Raw genomic sequence first — 21,660 nt, 5'->3', positions numbered from 1 at the left:
CACAAAGGACAGAGAAGATACAGGATCTATACAAACTGGTATAGGCAAAAGAGTTAAATCAATGCTACACAGTTCCACACCACATGCAAGCACCACGTTGTTCCACAACAAGCCAAACCAACACCTGGATTCCTCATGGACAGACGACCCAAGCCAAATGTTTTCTCCCCCTTCTTTGCCCACAGCTTTTTTCTGCTGACACCTACACCGGGGCAAGGGATAACATGCTTCACAGAGAGGGATATACTGGTGGGATGTCAGGAGCACATTCTGATGAGCCAGCTGGCTCTTAAATGGACAATATCTAGTACTACCTTCATTCTCCATGGCAGACAAGTTCAACTTCATCCTGCCATCTCTACCTAGCCTGCAACTGTCACAGCATTTAGGATCGTTACCGTTCTGCTAAGCTTGGCAGGTTTGGTGGGTTACACTCAGCACCTCACTTCAGTGCCTGTAAAACCAGAGTAATTCTCCCCTCTCCCAGCTTTTTGCTTCTTATTTGACAACTTAAATGGTAAACACTGAAGGCAAAGCCACGTCTGCCTATAGGGGGTTTACAGCATCCAGCAGGGCTGGGCGTCAATCTTGGCTGGGGCTCTCGTGCAATGCTGTATTAGACCATGAAAGGTTACTGTTTTGAGATAGAAATGTAATTTCTAAGGGACTGCACCCTGAGCGAGGCTGGATTTTGAAGATAGCTGACTGATCATGTTTTAAAGCCCTGGGAGCTACATAAGTCCTACTTTAATACTTATTAGGTGTGGAAGTCAACCTTGCATTCCCACTAGAGTATTAAAATTGGACAACTCGAAAAATATATTGCTTAGCTGTGCCCATACATGGTAACTTACCACACATAGTAAAATGCAATGTGCAAGTAAAACTGAACTTCTTTCCACTTCAGCAATAATACAGAGGAGCTAGCGTAGCTGCTCTTCATTTTTTCTGCATCCAAGAGTGCTAGAAGTGCTGTGGCTCTATTGCTTCCATAACTTCAGAGGTATTGAATCTCTTTGCAATTAAACTAACATAAATAAGCAGTAATTCAACTGAAATCAGTGCAATGCACATGAGGGGAATAGTTCATGTAAAAGAGAAGAAAACTAGATTCTCCCAGTGTAGATGCAATAATCTCTTATTAAGTGTTTAAAGAATAAACCACTATCAGAACCAAACTCTCTCATATCCTGTTAAAGGGACATTATTGACCTGTTGACCACGGCTGTATGAACACTGCACTGCGCCTTTAGATCAGGGAAACTCCCTGCAAAGTGAAGTTCTAGAGGAACACCCCACATCAGCAATTTACTTGTCTTATAGGTTAATTTGGTTCTTTTCAAAACAAGGGCACAATCAAAACTGTATTTCCAGATCATCTTATTGAGTGTACTTTAACAAAGACTTTAAATTAGTACAATGAGTTGTTTCCACACTCACTTTCTTGCATACCAATATTGCCACTTAGTTCAATTGTCTCTCCTTTAAAAGAAAAAAAATATAAAAATCGGTCCAAATGATTTGCTGTTATCCTTAAGCATTCATTATTGCTGATTAAAAATCAGGTTACAGTTACTCTGGCAGATGTCCTAACCTCCAGACTTTGATTCAACAAGCGTTTCTTAATGCTGACAAGCTGAGAGAGGAAGGGTGGTTGCTACAGTCCTGTAAGCCACATCGAGGAAATCCATGATGGAAACACACAACATCTGCTCAGGTTTAACTCGGCGCTGTTTGATTTTACCATACAGCTTAAGTGACTCTCATCGCTCCTGTTGCGACTGGAAAACACTTGTCTCCTACTCACACAACGTGATCGGAATCAGGAAGACATTACAGCCTAGATCCACAAAGAGAGTTAAATGTCTAATAAAACAGCAGTGCGTTTTAGGAAGTAAAATGACTGCATTACCCTCAAAACACATATAAGCTACTTGGGTACTCATCAGTGATGCCCTACTGGGGCCATAATATGAGTGTGTGCCAAAGGAGCTGTCCTGACCATGGGTCTCAGAGTTAAGAGACCTGATCCAGAAGATATACAGTGACCATGTCCAAGACCGAGCTCCACACAGAACAGCTACAACAGTTATAGTCATTCAAGAGTATGGTCAGAGAGATGTGGAAAGCAACCGAATCAGCAGCAGCGTTGTGCCAACCAGTATGCGTTAATGTACAGCCAAGGCTGCTGTAGGAAGCTGGGGTAAATGCCCTCCAGACTGTGTGTCTGCCAATGGTGTGCCTAAATGCACTTCCATGTAAACCAGAGAGACAGTGCCTCCCCCTATCCCCAGAAGACACTGTGGCTTTCCATCTTCCCCACTCCAAAGAACAGCCCTGCGCTCTGCACTGGCCCCTCTCCAAAAGGGGAGATGGGAGGGCTCCCGCTGTGGAGCAGCCCATCTCCTGCTGGATACCGCAGTGCCCTGAAGGATGGGAGCTGGTGGGTCTCCGAATCCTCATCAACACTTCGAAGGCCACGAGATCCACAAATTCTGCTCCATGGGATACCTCCTTGCTCGGTGTACCCAGATGAAGCACCCCAAATAGAGTTGTTTCTAAAGAAAGAAATTACTCCCCATGTTTTCTGTAGATTTCCCTCCATTGAGACAGATGCAATTGGGAGTCTCAACATGAAACAAAGTGCCTTCTCACAGCATCGTCCTTGGTACTAATCTAAGAAAATAAGTTAAATTCAAGACAAAATTCCTGTGCCTTGCCTTGGCTAGCATGGGGCTCTGGACTGCTGAATAAAAGCCAAACGCCAGGAGCTGCACCACGCAGTGTTGAAAAGCCAGAGTCCCCAGATGGAATTAGCCTTCATTAATTCCTTCAAGAAATCTGTTGAAATGTGACAGCTCGGAACTGAACCTCAAGTTCTTATGCCAGCACCCGAATAACTTTCTAATAAGGTGCACTTTCTTAACTGGAGTCGCAGCCTGCTCCCAGCCCATGAGAGAGGTGCCCAGTTTTGTGCAGACTCTCAGCAGCTGGAGGGCTCAACACCCCAGCCACATCAGATATGTTCCGATGATGAAGCTTTTCCTTACAGCACTGGGGTGAATCCTCTTGCCTTCCTCCCACAAATTTTCTTAGGAAAGGCAGTAAGATTAGTCACAGGCAGAAAAAAAGAGCATCAGAAGCTGTATGTACACAAACTATTTCTTAAAAATAGTTCTCTCTAGCCAATAAATCAGTCTTTCAATAGCATTTACAAGTGGCTTAGAGCTAGATCTTGGTTAAAAACAGCTAAAAAGCGTTACATAGAAATTTCAAAAAATATGTACGTGTTAGTGGCCATGTGTTACTAGAGTTTGGAATTAGAATCAAGCTATCTACTTAAGGGCTTTAACTGTATCCCTCCTTTAAAATGTTACCTCCCTTGCCCATCACAACTGTGCAAAGCTGTAAATTTGTGAAGGAAATTTGAAGTCTTGGTGTCCATTGCCTAGTGAGTGGAAAACTCAGAGTGAAGCCAGGAAGAAGAGTGACTTTGCTTCGGCGAGTTGGCATTTGCAGCTCTTTTAGTCGACACAAACGTGATGACTTTTTTTTTTTTTTTTTGGGGGGAGGGGGTGGTGTGTGTAAAAAAAGCCTAACAAGTTGTTTCATGAGTAGTGCAAACAACAGTTTGATTTCTGACAGATTTTTGCCCTGCATTATTTGCTCAGCCCACTCCCTCTTGCAAATACTCCAGCTCTTGCTCACGGCTGCCTCTTTTCCACCATAAACTTCCAATTCTTCTACAAGATCCTTCTGACTCCTTCCTTTCTCCTGTTCCCTCCCAATCTTTACACAGCCTGTGATGGGCAAACGACAGCGCACGAGGTAGCCACAGCCATGTGCTGACTGGGTTGCTGGGACGGGGTGAGTAAAGGAGGGATGGGCAGGCTTCTCCCTGCTTCTTCCTCTGCTCGGGTATTAAATAGTCCTTCTTCTCTATTAAGCAATTTATTTCTATGACACTTGTAGAAAGTTGACATTTGCAACACTTCTCTGGTTCTGTCAATCTAGTTAAAATTGGCCAGTTAGTTCAAAAGTTAGGAAATCTGGAAAGTCAGACAAGTCCTGTTTGTGGTTTTGTTGTTTTATTTTTGGTTGGGGTTTTGTTTGTTCATTTTTCAGAACCCCACCCCCACCCAGATATTAAACATCTCACAAGCATTTCTATGCTTTAGAAGTCAGTATCACAAAAAACTTGGCTATTCTGCCTCTTGTCAACTCCATCACAGACCTCTGACAGATCAGTTATTTGTTTTTTCAGCCTGGTTTGATAAACTCTCATTTCTGAACTCTGCAAGGTTTCCTTACAACTGAATCAGTCATGCACGGAGCTTTCTGTGTTTTAATTAAAAAATCTGAAACCATCAATCATGTCAATCTTCTGGCTTGAAAAAATATATTTATTTCCACTAGAAAAAAAATCCACATCCCACAGCATTTGAAGATAAGATGAAGGTGCCTTCCAGAGAAATACAAATGTATCAGTTATCATGCGCTAAGAATATACACATTCGAGCCTCATCCCTTCCTTCTGCATTAAAGTGTTAGGTCAGCAGCTTGATACAATAAATTATTACTAATATGCAATAACCTTAGCTGTTCAACCCAAAACTCCAAGAAAACCATAAAGTCCAAAGACAGGAGGCCCAGCGTTGAAATTTCTGAAATTACAGGCAAGATCCATGGAGGACCTTAAACTGAAGGTCCACGAATTATGCAAAGAGCTTATGTATGGGTTTAACTTCAAATATATGATTAGTCATGGAGCTAAGCAAATAATTTCAGCAGACTCATCTAATCTGTTTGTGTACTTCAACAGCCCTCATCATGTTGCATCTTTTAATACTCGCATAGCCTTATGATTAGTGGGTTTAATCCTAAAACGACCATATGAGAAAAGGATAAATAATTGTATTCACTTTACAGAAGGAGAGGTATGAGGCATATCTGCGTGCCTAAAGAGTTTGCAGAACCAGGTCTGCACCGACTAAACATAAAGTAACCAACCAGGTGAGCAGCAGCACTCAAAAAAGCATTTCAAACAACATGACATCAAGTCTAGAAGATGGAACAGGAGGCCAGCATTAAGAGGTAAAATTAAAAAGAAGTTAGCACACCACCATTTCTGGTGAAAGGTAAATATTGCTTTTCTTTACGGTACATCCCATTAGCCAATACGGAATCATGACTCTTGACAAAATGCTAGCCTCAAAAAGGCACTTGGAATATTTCGCTGCAGGGGGGGGCGGCACACCCTAAAACAGAAACATAAACACTGAAAAACACTTCAAAGAGTTGCAGAACAGCATCAACAGAACTGTCTGCAAGAGGGCACATACATCTACATGACTCTACATTGCAGCGTATCAGTGCTGTAAATGCAGATGCAAAGGCCATGTTCACTACTACAGAAAAAAAAGGGAAAAAAGGTTAACGCAAATTTCATCTGGAAATGAAGTGCGAGCACCCGATGACATAACTGTTGAATTAAGTGGAGTGCACAACAAGATGTTCTAAACCAGTTATGTTTTTTTAACGCTGGCTATGCAAACACACCGTGGCAAGAAGCAAAAGCGGCAGATCGAAGATATATATATATATATATACACCTGCTCCCGCATCACACGCGGCACAAACCCTTACCTTCGCGGCATTTTAGCCCGGTTGAAGCAGGAGCACGAGTTCGCGCTGGGGCCGCCGCAGCCCGGTCCGGCGGCAGCCGGGGAGCAGCCCTGCGCGGAGGGGTGCGGGGTGACCCCCCTGGCCAGCACCGCGCCGGGCCCGGGCAGCCGCGCGGGGGGCGCGCAACTTGGCCAAGTGCGGGGCGCACGCTGCGGGGGTGCCGGGGACACACGCTCTCAGCTACAGGTCAGGCACGGGCGCAGCGGAGGGGCGCAGCGGAGGGGCGCAGCGGAGGGGCCCCGCCACGCAGCCCAGCGAGCCCGCTTCGCCCGCGCTGCGCGCCCCGCGGAGCCCGGCGGCCGGCCTTACCTTGGGCCCCTTGCCGCTGGAGCAGCGGACGTTGTTGCTCACCCCGGCCGTCTGGTTCATGCTGGGGCCGGCGGGCGCGCAGGAAAGTTGGGCTCCGGGCGCGGCACCCCGCGGGGCGGCGGAGCGGGGCAGGAAGGCGCGGCCGGGCCACTCCGCACCGGGACCTCGCCCCCGGCCGCCGGGCTCTGCGCGCTAGCGGCGCTCCCGGCTTCCCGGCTCCAAAACAAAACCCGAACCGCTCCCCCCCTCCCCGTCCCCGGCACCGCTTTCCTCCCCCGCCCTCCAAAGCAGAGGCGAGGCGAGCCCGGTTCTGCCCGCCCCCCGCCCTCCGGGGCCGCCGCGGCAGCGGGGCGGGCTGGCACGGCTCGGCTCGGCTCCGCTCCGAGGGGCTGGCCCGGGCCGCTCCGCGGGACGCGCCGTCCCACGCCGTGGCGGTCCCGCAGCCCAGCCCGGCCCCCCCGCGCTCTCGGGCGCTGCTCCGTGCTAATGCCCCCTCCCGCGGGCGGTGGGGGTGGGGGGGGAGATGGCGGTACCGCGGACAAGGCTGCCGCCGGCGCTGGGGTCTGCCCTGTTGGTGCCCAGGGCACTCACCCCAGCTGTTTCCACTGAAATGAAATGCTTGGGTATATTCTGACTGGCAGGCGTTTGCTTACTACCAAGCTGTAGGGTTGGGGTCTTCCTTTTTTCTGTAATTTCTTTTCCAGGTGTGCTAGAGTTCAGGTGGTTTTTGGGTTTTGGGGTTTTTTTTTGTTGTTTGTTTGTTTTACTTTTTGTTTTGTTTCCCCTTCCTTATTTGTTTGTTTGGCGAAATAAGGGCTGCATAGCCAACTCCGCCTTGCTGGTCAAAATTTGGTGGTTTAAGTTTGTTTTTTAAACAAATAAAAATCCAAGTCATGAGTCATTATCCAGATGTTTTCTACTACCCCTGTTTCACCACTCCAACCAGCCCATGAGGCCAGACGCTGCCTTTGCTGTTCTTGCAACAAAAACTTGGTGAAAGTCAGTTCCCAGAGTAGTAAACAACCAACCACCCCAAAACAAACAAAACACCCAAACCCAACCCACCTTATATCTGAGTAAGAAGGTCTGGATAGCCAAGGTTAAAAGCATCCATACTTCATCTTACAAAATTGTTTGGGTTTTTTTCTTAGGGATTAATCTATCAGAGTTGATTGTTTTGAGTATTTTTGTTGTGTTTCTACAGCATACTTTAAAACCTTTAAATAATTAAAATCTTTTCTGGATGTTGCTCCTTTTTCAGGTTAAGAAGAACAGAAGTGCTCTTGTTGCTCATCATGCACCAGAGCCAGCACTGCTTTGAAGAATCCCCGCTCCTTCATTTCTGAAGGGTACATATCCCACCATGTGCTTAACTGGCTGTATCTTCCCGCCTTGTGGCTAGAATGCATTTGGAGAGACCACCATGGAGGCAGATAGCCGAAGAAAGCGTAGGTAAAGGGTAAACACGATTAGAGCAGCTGGCCTTTCAGTTCTGAGGCAGAAGAGAGGTCCCAAAGCCAGAGTGTGCTGTCAAACATCCCGCCCGTCAGCAGGGCACACTGATTCTGGGAGAAGTGCAGGCATCCAAGGACTGGTTTGATGAGAGAAGCAGATCCCCTGAGGAAGAAACCGTCTTTCCTTCCTCTCCAAGGAGCTCTCGTATTGCAATGTCCATACTCTGCTCCTTAATCTTGCAGCACCTGCTCCCCTTGCTTTGCTAGAACAAGGTGTTTAGCTCAGAACTGCTGCCAATAAGTCCCCTTCAGGGACGAGTGTCCCACCAACCTTCGTGAGCAGTAGGTGCTGGCATCCTGGCTGACCTATCAAGGATGCTCAGCCCCAAATACCACATTATTACTATTCCCCGCTACAGCCTTCTGATGGCTGCCTGACTGCTCCATTCAGTGGTTTGGTTTTCGTATCTTCCCAAGCAAAGTGTCTGCTAATAAATCCAATTATGGACTTTGAGTTGTATATTTGATAGGCCCTGGCTGCATTATATTCATTCAGTACAGTTTGTTGCACTGAGACAAGCAGAAACCCCTGGAATTATTTGCAGTTGTAAAAACATGCAGAATAATTTTTGAAAACTGAGACAGGCAAGCAAAACCACCCAAAAAGAGATTGGCAGACCCTTCTGGCCACTATATGGAGCAGGTGACAAATCTGTACTCATATCCCACCTCTAAAGGCAAATTCTTCAGGTGAAAAAAAAGAAAAAAAAGAATAAAATGTATTCCTGCCTACACATTCTTTCTCGCACAACAAATTTTTCACATTACACAGACTGATCATGGGAGTGTTGCCCCATGCTGGTTTATGACAGTTTTGTCCTGAAGCAAAGCAGAATATGAAAGACACCACTCCACTACCCTTTCCAGGGAGCAGCTGCCTCTCCATTCTGCAGCCAGTCTGCTAGAGTAGGCAGGGAGTCTATCTTCACCATAGGGCATGTTTCGTCTAATGCCCTGGCAAAAAAAGAGCTGGGGAAAGTCTCCTGCTTCCTCTCATTTTTCTGCTTAATGCCTGCCCCACTCATGGGAATCTGCATTCTTCCCTAAAACCAAGACAAACCTTATGGCATCAGACCTCCCTTCTGTACAGGAAAGGGCAGCTCCCAACTGGGGTAGTGGGGAGAGTTTGCAGAAGGCAGCTTTTGCTTTCAAAAATACGAGTAAGCGTGCTGATGTTTACTAACCCTTGAAAGGAGACTGCTGACCACATAGTGGAAGTGCAGCCTTTGAAATCTGGGAGAATTGATCCAATTCCAAACTCTGGCCAGGCCTCCCTACATGATCCTGGGGGAAAACCCACCACCATCCTCCTTTGCCCTTCGGTGCCCCTCCTGCATTGAGGAAGATCCCACCTCTGCCCTTCCGCGTACAGCTTCCCTAAGGCAGGACATACTCATGCATTGGCATACGATGCCTACAGAGTCCAGCATTATTTGGCCCTTGTAGGGCGAGTGTCCCTAAACGCTGCAGAAAAACAAATGCAGAATCATTAGTATCTGTTGTTCTTCCAACTGAAGTGGTTTATATATCTAGAAAAGAACAGACAATACCACAAGCAGCACAAAGTTTTCAAGTGCCTGTGAGAAAAGTGATTTATAGATTAGTATTCTGTGACTGTTCAGTGAAGTGTGAAGGAACAATATACTGTCATATAAGCTGTAGCATATAAACATCCCTTGGCATTTTACACTTTGAAAAGGATTATACATAAGCTCAGCTGAGAACAGTATTAAAAAGGAATCTCAGTCATACTTTTGGGGAACATTTAGAAAGAGAGCTAATCTGCCTTTGGAGCTGAGCTAAAGCTACGCAAAATGGACGCAAGAAAATTCATGCAGTCCTGACACCAGATTTAAAAACAAAACAAAGTTTTCAAGCCAGAATTATGTCACAAAATTTAATAACGTGCCGAGTGCTTCTTTTTGTTCTTCATACTTCATAGATGAACCCTGTAAAATTGAGAGAAAATCAAAATCAAGAGCTTTACATATTTACCCTGACTCCAAAAGTTGAAGCTTTTGGAGAAAACATCCAGTGTTACAAAACTCAAAGATAAAACAGCCGGATTGCCAGCGCTGTTCAATTCAGCCAGTTTCAAGTCCAAGCTCAGTCTTAGAGGAGGACCTTTGAAATACTCCCCCATGTTTGTAAGTTCTTCCCAGGAGCCTGTTTCGATCTAAATTTGAGCTGTCTGTGGCGTGGTATCACCGCTGTGTGAGCTCCAGGAGTTTTCAGGTTTTCACATGGCAAAGTCACCGCGCTTCCCATTTCCTTCACTGATATTTTCAGCAGAAAGCTGACCGAGATAGTCTCACACTTTACCACTCCACAATTTTTGACATCACTTGTAACTTAACCAGAAAGGTACATCCATTTTGCACAAGTCAAAAGCCACAGTACAGGGCTACAGACAGTCTAGTACGAACTTGCACTTGTACAAAGGTCAAAGTGTTGCAGAAACCATCAAGGTTCACCTTGCTGTCAACCTCGGAAAAGAAATGTGATTAAAAGCCTGGTTTAAGGAAAAGATGAGTAGTCCACATGCAGTAGGCCCGGAGAAGTTGAGAGCACAGGAGACGAGGAGGATGTGAAAATTGAGACCATGGAGTGCTAAAGAACACAATTCTAAAAATCAATGCAATGATGGATCAGGAACGAATGCAAAAAGCACAGCACGGGAAGGCTATAATTAGATCATTTAGTCATAGCCAGGAGCCTGACTGAGCTTTTTGAATCCGCTCAAGTGGACACAGTTAATGCAGAATTTGGCTTGATGGTTTCAGTTCTTCTCATGACAGCAACACAGAGGAGGTTCACAGTACCTTTTTGTCTCTATTATGGCAATAGAGGTAAAAACCCACGAGTACAAAGAGGGGGTTCTCACACCATGGAAAAGAGATTCCTGCAGACAAGGCTGAGCACCTCCTTTTGCAGCTGTGCTTCTGGGACCACTGATGTGGACTCAGCCAAACACTGGAAAGCAGGAATAACCCCAGCAGCACTTGACCTGTTCTGCCCACACTGTGTTCAGTGGCTCTGCAGTGAAATTGCAAGGATCCGATCTCCACTTTTGCTTCTCTCTCATCGCTACCAGCAGTGGAGGTTAATCAAAGCTAATGTAAGGATGGGGAAAATGCCAGTGTAGAGTAACACTGATGTGAACATTAAACCTCCCCAGAACAGAGCCATCTCTGTGGACTTCCAGGCTTTGTGAAGAAGCAGGGAAAAAAAGAGGTGTTTCGAGTCCCCCAAAACCCAGATCATGAAGACAAATCTTTGCTCAGCAGGCTCTGTCAGGACATATCCATGCTGGCTGTTAACTTAGGGTGAATACTCAATGGATACCCAAGCTGATGCCTCCAGCACAGAGACCAGCTTGGTCCAATATCGCCCCCCAAGAAGGAGGGATTTCAGTACTGGCAGGAGCGGGCTTAGAGCCAGCTGACAGCTTCTCTGCGGTCCCCTGCAGGCTGCAGCACTGACTGGTGGCAAAACCATTCCTGAAAGGAGTTGACCCAATATGCACCTGAGAAGTGAGAGTGATCCAAAAAACGTCCACACTTCTCTGTGATTGTTCTCCTCCTAGTGTACTCATAGCAGCCCTCATTTGACCAAGCCCATCCCGTCTCCTCAGTTATGTTTTCCATCTCTTCTTTTACCTGGCCTGTTGTTCCCCCAAGGCATGATGGCAAAAAGGAGCTTAATAAAGCAAGCACCAATTAATTCCACAGATGCTGGACCCCCCTGCTTGCCCCCAATACTCCCCCTGCCTGTGTCTGCCTACTTACCTCATCCCACCATCACAATTCAGGAGGAAGTGGTAGGTCAAGCACTTATGCACAAGCATGGGATCTGGGATCCAAGCTTTGCTTTTGGCTCAGCTGTTGATCCACAGGATCCTTTCAGCTCCTTGGGTCATCCACATATTCCTCCAGCTGCAGGTCAGCTGAGCAGCTGCTCTAACACCTTTGGAGCCCAGACAACACACTAGATTTGGTAAAGGACTTTAGTGGAAGTGAAACACCCTCATTAGTTAGAAAACAGCCAACCTCACTTTTGTATTTTTTTTTTTTTTAGGTTCCACAGGGTCCTAAACACACCGGGTACCAGGGATGCCCAGAAAGCCCCAGCTGAGGCACTCAGCCCGCATCCCCTGAGAGCTATGAACTTGTCCAGTAGAGAGGTGAGGGTTTATAAGGCTGGAGAGCACACGTCCGAGGTGAACATTGCCTACAGTCTGTTTTCATAGTGTTTCTGGGATTTGTGCCTGCTTCTAGAACTGCATTTTATTTTACGTTACGCAGCTGCTGGATAAGCAGTCCTTCGGCCAGATGCATGAACACTCCCAGATGAATGCCCTAACTATTAGGAATGTTTTAAGCATGGCATTATTAAGTAATAATTTACTCATCCCATTTAGTCTATGAGGCCTCCTTATCGAGGAATGTTATTCATGAGTATCACTAGCTCTCACTCTGATTTATTTATACTTAATGGCCTTTCAAAGACATCTCTCCACATTACTTTGAGGCACAAGAATATAGATGGGATATTAAATCACATCATGATATATGACATGTTACAAAAATATTGCATAATTTATATAGATTATAAACACAAGAAAAATCATCCAATAAACTCTGCCATCAGGTGTTCTTGAGGCTAGATTAAGGCTACACGAGGTCTTTTAATTTAATAAATCAATGAGAAATAATTTTGTTCAAATCTCACCTTTGCAGAGGCAGCAAGCTGTTTGAAGCAGATAAAAGATGGGTGTATCTGTGGTGAAAATGAAGGGTAGCGATCTAGCTGGAGCTCCAGCGCTGCCTCCTCCATGAGAGGTGGGCAGGGTTTTCTGCAGTGGTGCCATAAGCCTGCTGACCACAATTTCGGCCATGCACAAGTTGGGTGACCCCTTCAAAGAGCATCACAGACCCTTGCACTGGTCACCACTTCAATGTTTTGGAACTTCAAGCCACTTTAGACAGCTGTCAATGTACAAAATCCATGCTAATGAAAAAAAAAAAAGGAAAAAAGTTTTACTAGACACTTCTTCAGAGAAAATTTCTCTTCAGAGCAAGCTGAAGTTAGATTTTTTTTCTTAGAAAGGAAGATTCTTGCAAAAGAAAAATAAAAATAGAAAACCAAACAAAAAAAATCAGGAAAAAAATAATTAAAAGGTCAAGTTCCATACTATGTCAGAAAAAAAAATAAACTAAAAGCAGTTGGAAATACTGCTCCTATGAGCAACTCTGCAACAGTAATTCAAGTCCATTTCCCTGCACTTCTCATTGCTCTTCAGCTGTCCTGTGGCAAAACGGTTGTGTTTCGGAGAAGCAGCAGGAAATCCAGCATGGGGTCTGCAGCGCCTCTGCAGATCCTGAACATCAGAGAAGGATAAGGAGGCTTGGATCCATCAAAAATAGATTTTTTTAATAAAAGATAATAATATTTCAAAATCAGAGCATTACAACTTTCCAGCAGAAATTACTAAAGTCTTCCCCCACCCCCTTAAGAAAAGTTTTTTTCTTTGAGGAGGTGAGGAAATCCACCCTGTCTTTTTTGACTTGACAGCACAGTATTTTTCAAGGGTCAATTTTGATGGAAAATTCCCAAGCAGCCTTAGTTTTCTTTTCTTTCTGTGTGAACTGCTTTTTAGCATGAAGGATGTGCAACACAGACACACAGTGTCCCCGAGGCAACAAAAGCATTTGCTTAGATGGAAAAGGAATAGCAAAAAGATATTTTAAGCCAAGATTTTTGAAACCAGATGAGTTATTCTGAATGCTTCAGTTATCGGACAACCAGCCTGAAAGACCTTCCTCATTTTCACAGAGTGCTGAGCCTTGAGCTTTCACTCCCTAAAATCAGGTGCTTTTAAGACTGCTTGCATTAGGCTCCTGAAGAGATTGAATAGCAGCTTCTGAATTCTGAATTGCATTTTTAACTATTTGGTCAACTTGCAGGAGAGAATGAGCATCATACGACCCACCAGGCTGCAGCAGGTCCCTCCAGTTTGGAGTGGTCTGTACCACAGCCCCTCAGCAGTCAGCCCCCCACACCTCCGCCTGGGCAGTCCCTTCTGGTCAGAAGGGATTTTACCCTCCCTTTATCCTCCTGTTCTTGACATGGAAGAGCAAGTTAAAAGATGAAGCAATTCAAAAACTTGTTCAACCCCAATCTCTAAGCCCATACAATTTGCTGTAAAATAGTCTCTTCTAACTACATCAATGCAATATTGCCACATGTGTGTTTGCCAATTTGTTAGAGTCAATGACCAAACCTCTGTTATCTCCATGTAAAGACTACTTGTTTTCTGCCAAGGACCACTGTTCAAACCACCGACTTTTACAAGCCATAAAAAACCCAAACCCCCAAAAGCAATATTAAGTTGAAATATTTTAAACTCCAGGTTTTGAAAACCACAGTCAGGTGGACAGAAACACAAATAAGCTGGTGAAGGTGACATCAGCCACTGAAAATTGCACAGAAGCATTTAATCTGCATCCTTTCTGTGGTATCACTCTTGCGTGATGGAGGGTTGACCAGGTCGGTTTGGTAGAGCTGAGGCAGACGGGTGGAATATCCATTATGCCTCACTTCATCACTATAAACCAACCCAGCTCAGCAGCCTAAGCCTGGGGTGGGACCCCGGGTTAAAGTCTTGTTCCCATCATGGTCACCGCAAGCTCTGAAGAAGTCAAAGATCCTAAAAATATATTTCTAGAGAACACCGTAGCAGGCACGTGAAGCTACACAGCACTGAAATTATCAGACTGTCACACAGTGTTTGGAGTAATGGCTCAGGAACCCACTCTATCTTCCCTCTACTGTTTCTTAAGCATTTTACCTTGCACTTTCAGTATAAGCATAATTGGCTTGGACAGAATTTAACTTATAATTATCACAAGAGATGTTGAATACACACAAAATCTGCAAAGCAGCAACAAGAAAACTTACTGCTTAACACCGAGCCTTAAACCTCCCCCCCAAAAAATAAACCACACAGCAAAAACCCAAACCCAGAACTCAAAGACAGAGATACATGTTGGCAACCATAACTGACACACTACAGACCTCCCTAATGCCAATGTTCCGCTTTGCAAAACAAGCCCATCTGCTGAAAGATAGCGATAACTGCTGCAACCTGATGGACAGAAAATTCAGGAGTAAATGAGGTGCATTAGTTTTGTACAGAAAGAGAAGTCAGGTCTTCCTTCCCCCTTCAGCAGCAGCACACCAGAAGGCAGGATTTAGCCTTGAATACAAAGTTTGGGGCAAGTTTTGCTTATCTCCTGCAAAGGGTGGAAGTATTCAGAAGAGCAGGACAGGCGGCTCTGCTGCTCAAGAATTGGGGACCAGGGAGCTTCTACTGCAGGATGCGGCTCCTGCTCTGTATTGCAATGCCAAATTTGACCTCAAAGGGAGATCCTGAAAGGCAGCTGGAGACAAGTCAAGTTTCACACCAGACAAAAATCTTCTTGTGCTATAGGGTTCTTTTCTCACAAGACCTTCTGCAGCTCTTGGGTTTCAGGGCTGGTCTCAGAAGAGTTCAAGCACAGCTTGCGGTAGTAAGTTTTAGCTGTTCATTCACTGAACCAAACAACCTTGTGTATCTTATGGTCTGAAGCCTGATGTTAGCTGCCTATAAGTTACTGTCTGAACTTAGAGTAAATGTAGCTCCGAGCACATGCTCCTTCATCTCATCCTCAGGGCCCATCCTGCAGGCTCAGCTAGCCTGACTGTCTGCCAGGGTCCTTCCCTTCCTCTGCTCTTCAGCTGCAACCCTCATCTCACCCCAGTGCCTCCCAGCTGTGAGCAGAAAGTTACAACAGGACATCCAACACAACCAGCCTTGGGGAAGGGCTTGGTGGTTGGGTCAGGTCTATGGCCCCAAACAAACTGAAGGCTGGAATCAACCCTTAGACTGTACGTGCCTTAGGTCAACCCTTCCCTCAACATAAGGTGGCATCTTCAGGCACCCCCAATTAACTCCAAGTTAATAGCATCCATAAAACCTGCTGCCAAGGGCTATCAGACATTTACAAAAACTATTACAGCTGAAAGTACCCTCATTGTGCAAAACCTGAAAATACACATTACAGCATACTCTAACAGGGCATTTCAGCCTCTTCATGTCTTATGGTTTAGCTGAGGTTTATTTTTTGTTTGCTTTGGAGTTTTTTGTTTTGTTTTAAAGCAGGCTATATTATATCTCCAGGGTTAGTTAACTCGTGGCATTCCTGCATGGGGCCAGCTTCTAGTTGCCTGGGAAGACAAGTGGGGTATCCCACAGCAGAATGAGCAGAATACATTCAGGAGAATATATATATATTAGCATGAGAAAACCTTTGAGGTGAGAGATTCTCCCTGCATCAAGGGCAGCAAATGAAGAAATCATTGCTATAGCAGTTACAGGAAGAATTAACGATGTGTTGCTGTGCAGGTGTAAGTGCCTTTCTTTTTTATTTTTTTTCCCTTCTGCATGCTGTTTCTGGTGTCTATATCAAACCATTTGCAGAAATAAGTTCTTTTGTATAGACTACTAAATAAAGTGAAAACCATATGGAAGCTTAGAGAAAACTCAACAGGAAGGCTCTTGTTAACTTAAATGGATCAATATTTAACAGCCAGTTACTTTGAAACATAGACTCTGTCTAGGCTCTCCCCCCACCTCCATATAAGAGATCAATGAGGAATAATTTGCACTATGATGCTATTGTGGTTTAACCCAGTCAGCGACTAAGCACCAGGCAGCCGCTTGCTCACTGCCCCCACCTCCGCCAGAGGGATGGGAGAGGGAATCGGGAGAATAAAAGTGAGAAAACTCATGGGCTGAGATAAAGACAGTTTGATAGGACAGAAAATAATAATAATTGTAATAATTATAATAATAAAAGAATTAGAATATACACAACAAGCACTGCACAATGCAATTGCTCACCATTTGTTGACCAACACCCAGCCAGTTCTCGAGCAGCATCCCCTGGCCATCTTTCCCTCCAGTTTATATACTGAGCATGATGTCATATGGTATGGAATATCCCTTTGGCCAGTTTGGGTCAGCTGTCCTGGCTGTGTCCCCTCCCAGCTTCTTGTGCCGGCCCCCCCAGCTTCTCCCTGGTAGGGCACGAGAAGCTGAAAAATCCTTGACTTAGGGCAAGCACTACTGAGCAACAACTAAACCATCGGTGTGTTATCAACGTTGTTCTCATCCTAAATCCAAAATACTGCACTGAACCAGCTACTAGGAAAAAAATTAACTCTATCCCAACACAAACCAGGACAGAATCTACCCCTTATTCTATACCATTTATGTCATGCCCAGGTCCCACACTTTCCGATACATCCCAGTTAATCACCATCACCTTTCCTTTCTTTTGATACGTGCACACAGATATCATTCTCTTAGTCTGTGGGTCACCCTTTTAAAGCATCCATTGAGTTAATTTAGTCTATGACTCTGGGCTCCATCTGTCAGCATAGCCATCAGGGCAGAAGAGATGGTATGCAATGTTGGACTGTTGCATGCTGAAGCCAGTTCTGTGCTTGTCTGGTTCTATCGTTAACATTAATTCTTCATTAATCTGGGTAATTTTGCTGTAACGCCATTGATATGGCATATAGCTAATCCAAAGCATGACACTATAGCAGCTACTACCGTATTGTAGCTAAAACCAGGACAGATGCTTTACAGAAACTCAAAAGAATTCATCAATAAGATGAAAAACTTGCAACCCAAGCAGACACTTAATTTAATTAATATTAAAGGAATGATGTCCAGTCTTCTAAACCAAAAACACAGTGTAGCTTATGTACTTAAAGTTGTAAAACCTCCTAAGAAATGTGGTCTCTGTTAATTACAGTCTGTCTGGGAAGGAGAGGGGGAAATTAAGCTGATTCTTTTAATGATGAATTATTCAAACAAACAAAAAAAAAAACTACAATTGACTGAAGCATTATAGTCAAGCCCTACACTTTAACCTCACACTGCACATGGGTGGTTCTACAGCAACGCATGCATACTCTTAATTTGACAAATAAATTAAGCCACTGGGGTGTTCTTGCTGACAGGTTACATTTAGAATTAATCAGTGTAGGACTGATTGGGAGGTACGTTGTTAGGATAGTTGTTACAATCATAAAACGCTCACTTTCTTCATTAAAAGTTACACAGAAACAGCACCCAGCATTAACAGTCATCGCAAGTGCATACTTACCTGTTGCGAAAGAACTAGATCCCAGCTGTTGTTTTAAAGTCACTGGGCCCGGTCTGATGTTTTTTTCAGGAAAAGCTGCTGAGGGGTCTGTGAGATAGTAGAAGAAAGTAAAGGAGGGAACAGGATTTCTACATATGCTGTGTCCAGTGCAGTTGTGATCCAAAGAATATCCAGATGCTGAGAGTGCTCAGCTGAATCAGTAGCGTGTACAGCTCACCTGTTTTATGGTCAAAGCCTATCCGAAGTGACTCAGCACACATTTCTTTAGCGCTACAATCAGCAGCAAAACTGCTCTTACTATTTGTTCTGAAATGTTGACTGCAATAAATGAAAACACCCATTTGACAGAGTGCCACACCAAGTTCCTGAAAACTAAACATTAGAAATCAACAAAAAATGTCACCATGAAAAACAAATGTGATGAAACAAAAAAAGAAGTGAAGCTCACTGAAAAAAACCCACCATGTGAATCTACCTCTGATTGCTTTCCCCACCCTACCCTACCCTTCCCTTTCTTTTCTCCCTACAGTTAATCCTGGTTCTTCAGAAGTGTTACATTTCTCCTCTTCCAGATGAATTAAAAATCTTTGTATTTCTCTCATACAGTGCAGCGTGACCAAGACAGAAAGGTTTACCAGTGGAAGAAGAACACGGGGGAAATCAGGGGAAAGAGCCCCACAAACATTAAGGAAATGAAGATGAAGTTCTTAGGAAGGAAGGGAGCTTTCTGGTCTCCAAAACAGGGCGAGGCTCAGCTGAAGCATTTGTTCCAGCTGGGATGTTCCTAACAGCTGCCCTCAATTTGGGTTCTCTAGTATGAGCTGTCTTCATGCTGCAGCTCTTTCCTCTCTATCCCTCCTCTCCCAGGCTAGCTATTTACACGGATCTTATAAATAACTCTGAGACTCTTAATTCTCCATGCAATCTGGTTAAAAATCGCCAATTCCTGCAAAAGGTTTTACGGAGGAACAGACCAACGTATGTGCCCAGAGATGTGCACCCAGACATGCACAGTATGATTGTATCTATATCTATATTTTTAGCAAACTGAGTTGAAGGACCAACCGTGCATCTGCCAGTATCTATCTCATTTCTTCTCCAATTGATAATTCCTGATGGATGATAACGATACAGATTTATTGTGAGTCTTGCAGTGGGTGAACTTAATTGCAGCCTATGAAGTCATTACTGAGGCACTCGTTCTCTGCATTGCAAAGTTCAACCCATTTTGACCTCTATAGGTTAACCAAAACCTTACTGGTCTTACCTCTGGAGCTGTGGAGTGGGTAGGAAATTTAAACTGCAGTTCATCTTTGGCTAGTTTTCAAGTTTCATATATAAAAAAATATTTTTAATTCAGATTTTAGAGCTAAGCAGTTTTTAGCTGTCATTTGTGACAGCTTGAGTGCAATGTCCAGTGTTTTTGCGAGCTCTGTAAACTTGACTGAATGTGGCAGAAGCTGTCAACTCAACAGGAAGTTTTTTATGCTGTAAATGTTTATTAGTGTACAGAAAAAGAAAGTTATTTAGCAATCTGATGTCAGAAATTATAACTTTAAAGGGTCTCTGAACAGAAAAACAAATAAAAAAAAACAGTAGAGGTTACAAGGTTTCAGTCACTCCTTTTATTTGTGTCAGCAGAAAATTGAAATTCCACAGATTTTTCTTGCTTGACTTGCACACTTTTTTTAAAAAAAAAATGTACAAATGCAGTTTGTACATTTAAAAGTGTTGGCTTGACATTCTCTTTAATTTTGTTTAATAATACCATTTCAGTGGAGTGTTGTATTGGCTTTTCTCTTCATAAGGTCTGGAAAGTGGCAGATTAGAACTTTCCCCACTCTAATTCTGTTTTCTTCATGGTTTTGATTTGGGTTTTGATTCAGATTGATTTTCTCTGGGAGACAGATTTGCCTGGAATCTGATTCTGCCCAGATGAGACAACATTCCAATTGCCACCACATCTAACTATCCTTATTGCAATTTTCAGTCTATTTACCCTCAATAATGCTTTTTTCCCATTAGAGATGGATACACCCAGGAGTAGATCCAAAGAAAGCCTCAACACTGGCTGCTGCTCTCTCACCTCACCCTGGAGGTAGTGAAAGACTGGCCATCTGTAATGTGAATGTTAAAACTCCCAACATGTCTCAAGTTCTCTGTGTGGGAAGAGTTAGGAGAACTGCCTAGAGAACATGGAGAAGGTTATGTTTCCCCATCTGCTTTTCCGACCCTGGCCTGAAAGGCATCTTGCTGAGGCTAGACTCCAAAAAACAAACATCACTTGCTGCATTCCTTCAAAATTTTGCTTGAGTTGGGTGTGTGATCTCCATCTTTCAGAAATAACTAGCTTCTTAAAGCACTCCACCAGGATCTATGGGGCCTGAGTTCAGCTTTCTTTTATTGCAGGTGGTTATGGGTGCATCTCCTGCCTTAAGACTGAAGGTGAACCTGGGATGTGTATGGGGTTTCTTTGTGGTGAGGGAGGACTGAGAAGCAAGAAAGTCACTCTCATTTGCTCTTGTTGCAGCTGCTCCATTGCACTTTGAATAAAGATCCACCAGACCCAAAAGCACGGCTCGAGCAGTGGTTGGTTTAGGTCTGTTTAGGTACTAGCTTGCAACAGTTGAGGAGAAGTAGGAGCCTGCAAGCTTGCTCACTGCCCTCTATAGACAGTGGGTGCTAAAGGCTTTAGTACGTTTGTAGGTGATGCTGGTGCCTTTTGGCAGCTGAATTATCCAACACGGGGCATGATACATAAGCCTTGCCACTACCGCCACCTGTCCTCTGTTAGGCAGTATCGATCTCTGCTGTATGTCTCAAGGAAAGAACAGAATTCAGGCTCAGTTCTGAATGGAAGAAAGTGATGTATTAAGTGCTTGAACTGTGGAGAGAGCAGGATTTAAGAAACACATCTGCTGCATCTCTGGTCAGCTGGTGCAGCCACCTTCCTACCTGGGGTGTGAACTCCTTTCTGAGGCATGTGGCTTCCCCAGGCGTTGCATGGGACAGCGAGGTGACGTTAGGAGTTCCTGAACAATTAGAAGTTCCAAGGGCCAAGTATTCAAATCCTTTGTGGGCCCAGTGGGCCAGGGAGACTAAAAGGCTGCTCCCAGCTCTCAAGGTATCCTTAGCAAAGCAAGAAATTGGACCTGGGTTAGCATTCTCCCCACTAGACCATTTGCTCTGTGAAAAGGAATCCGCGTAGGAGGCAATAGGCATTTTCACCAAACAGTCATTTTGTGAAAGGCACACTGATATATGGCCAGATTTATTTGGCACTATATCGTCAATTATTTGTAGAAGTAGGTAGAACATTCTCAGGATAGAGCTGACTCTAGTAATACATGGCCTTAATCCTTCCTTAGGACTCACAGAAACATGCATGATGACTATTACAACTATACTGCCATGAAAGTTGAGACTTCTTGCTGTCACCATGCAGCTCTGCTTGGTTTAAATTACAGTCATGCACATTATATACTAGAATTCTAATTATTATAATTATATGATACAGATTATTAGTTTGTATGCTGAAAAAATAAAAGACAAGAAAATGGGAAATGTGTTACATTGCAAATCTCTTTCCTGCCCCATATGTTACAAGCTGGCACATTATGTATTTTGCTCCTAATTAAACAATGGCGGGTCCTCACTGCAGTACTTCAGTATCCATTCTCCACAAAGAGGCATAGCCCCATCAGTCTTGTGATGAGATGCCACCAAACAAAGTCATTATGCCAAGAAGCAATCTAGGTAGAAGCTATTATCTGGTTTCCTACAAAAGCGGTTTCTAGTCTTATTAGCTTTCATTATATAGTAGAAATTGAACTTATATAGCACAAATTAAACTTAGGAGAGTACAGTGAAACATGCACGCTACCTATTTTTCAGCCTAACTGTAGGATGTCAAACTTCCTTTAGAGAGAGCA

General features: G+C 44.2%; 1 protein-coding gene and 1 long non-coding RNA gene across 2 annotated transcripts in view; both read right to left on the bottom strand.

Annotated features, from left to right (window-relative positions):
- Window positions 1-6,186, bottom strand: part of DPP6 (dipeptidyl peptidase like 6) — a 571,473-nt gene extending 565,287 nt beyond the window's left edge. The window contains exon 1 of the mRNA XM_080383697.1: window positions 5,995-6,186. Within this exon, the coding sequence (XP_080239823.1) occupies window positions 5,995-6,054 (60 nt within the window). The 5' untranslated portion in view covers window positions 6,055-6,186. The remainder of the gene's footprint in view (window positions 1-5,994) is intronic.
- Window positions 6,187-6,734: 548 nt separating this feature from the next.
- On the bottom strand, window positions 6,735-19,267 carry LOC308062342. Its single transcript, XR_013927541.1, has 2 exons — window positions 17,729-19,267; window positions 6,735-12,879 (listed from the first exon to the last, which is right to left on the bottom strand). It is a non-coding gene; the product is annotated as an uncharacterized lncRNA (long non-coding RNA).
- Between the last annotated feature and the right edge of the window lie 2,393 nt (window positions 19,268-21,660).

Source organism: Falco punctatus, assembly GCF_963210335.1.
Source record: "Falco punctatus genome assembly, chromosome: 4".
Classification (NCBI taxonomy): Eukaryota; Metazoa; Chordata; class Aves; order Falconiformes; family Falconidae; genus Falco; species Falco punctatus.
The sequence above is the reverse complement of the archived record's forward strand: the minus strand, read 5'-3'. Positions and strand labels throughout refer to the sequence as shown.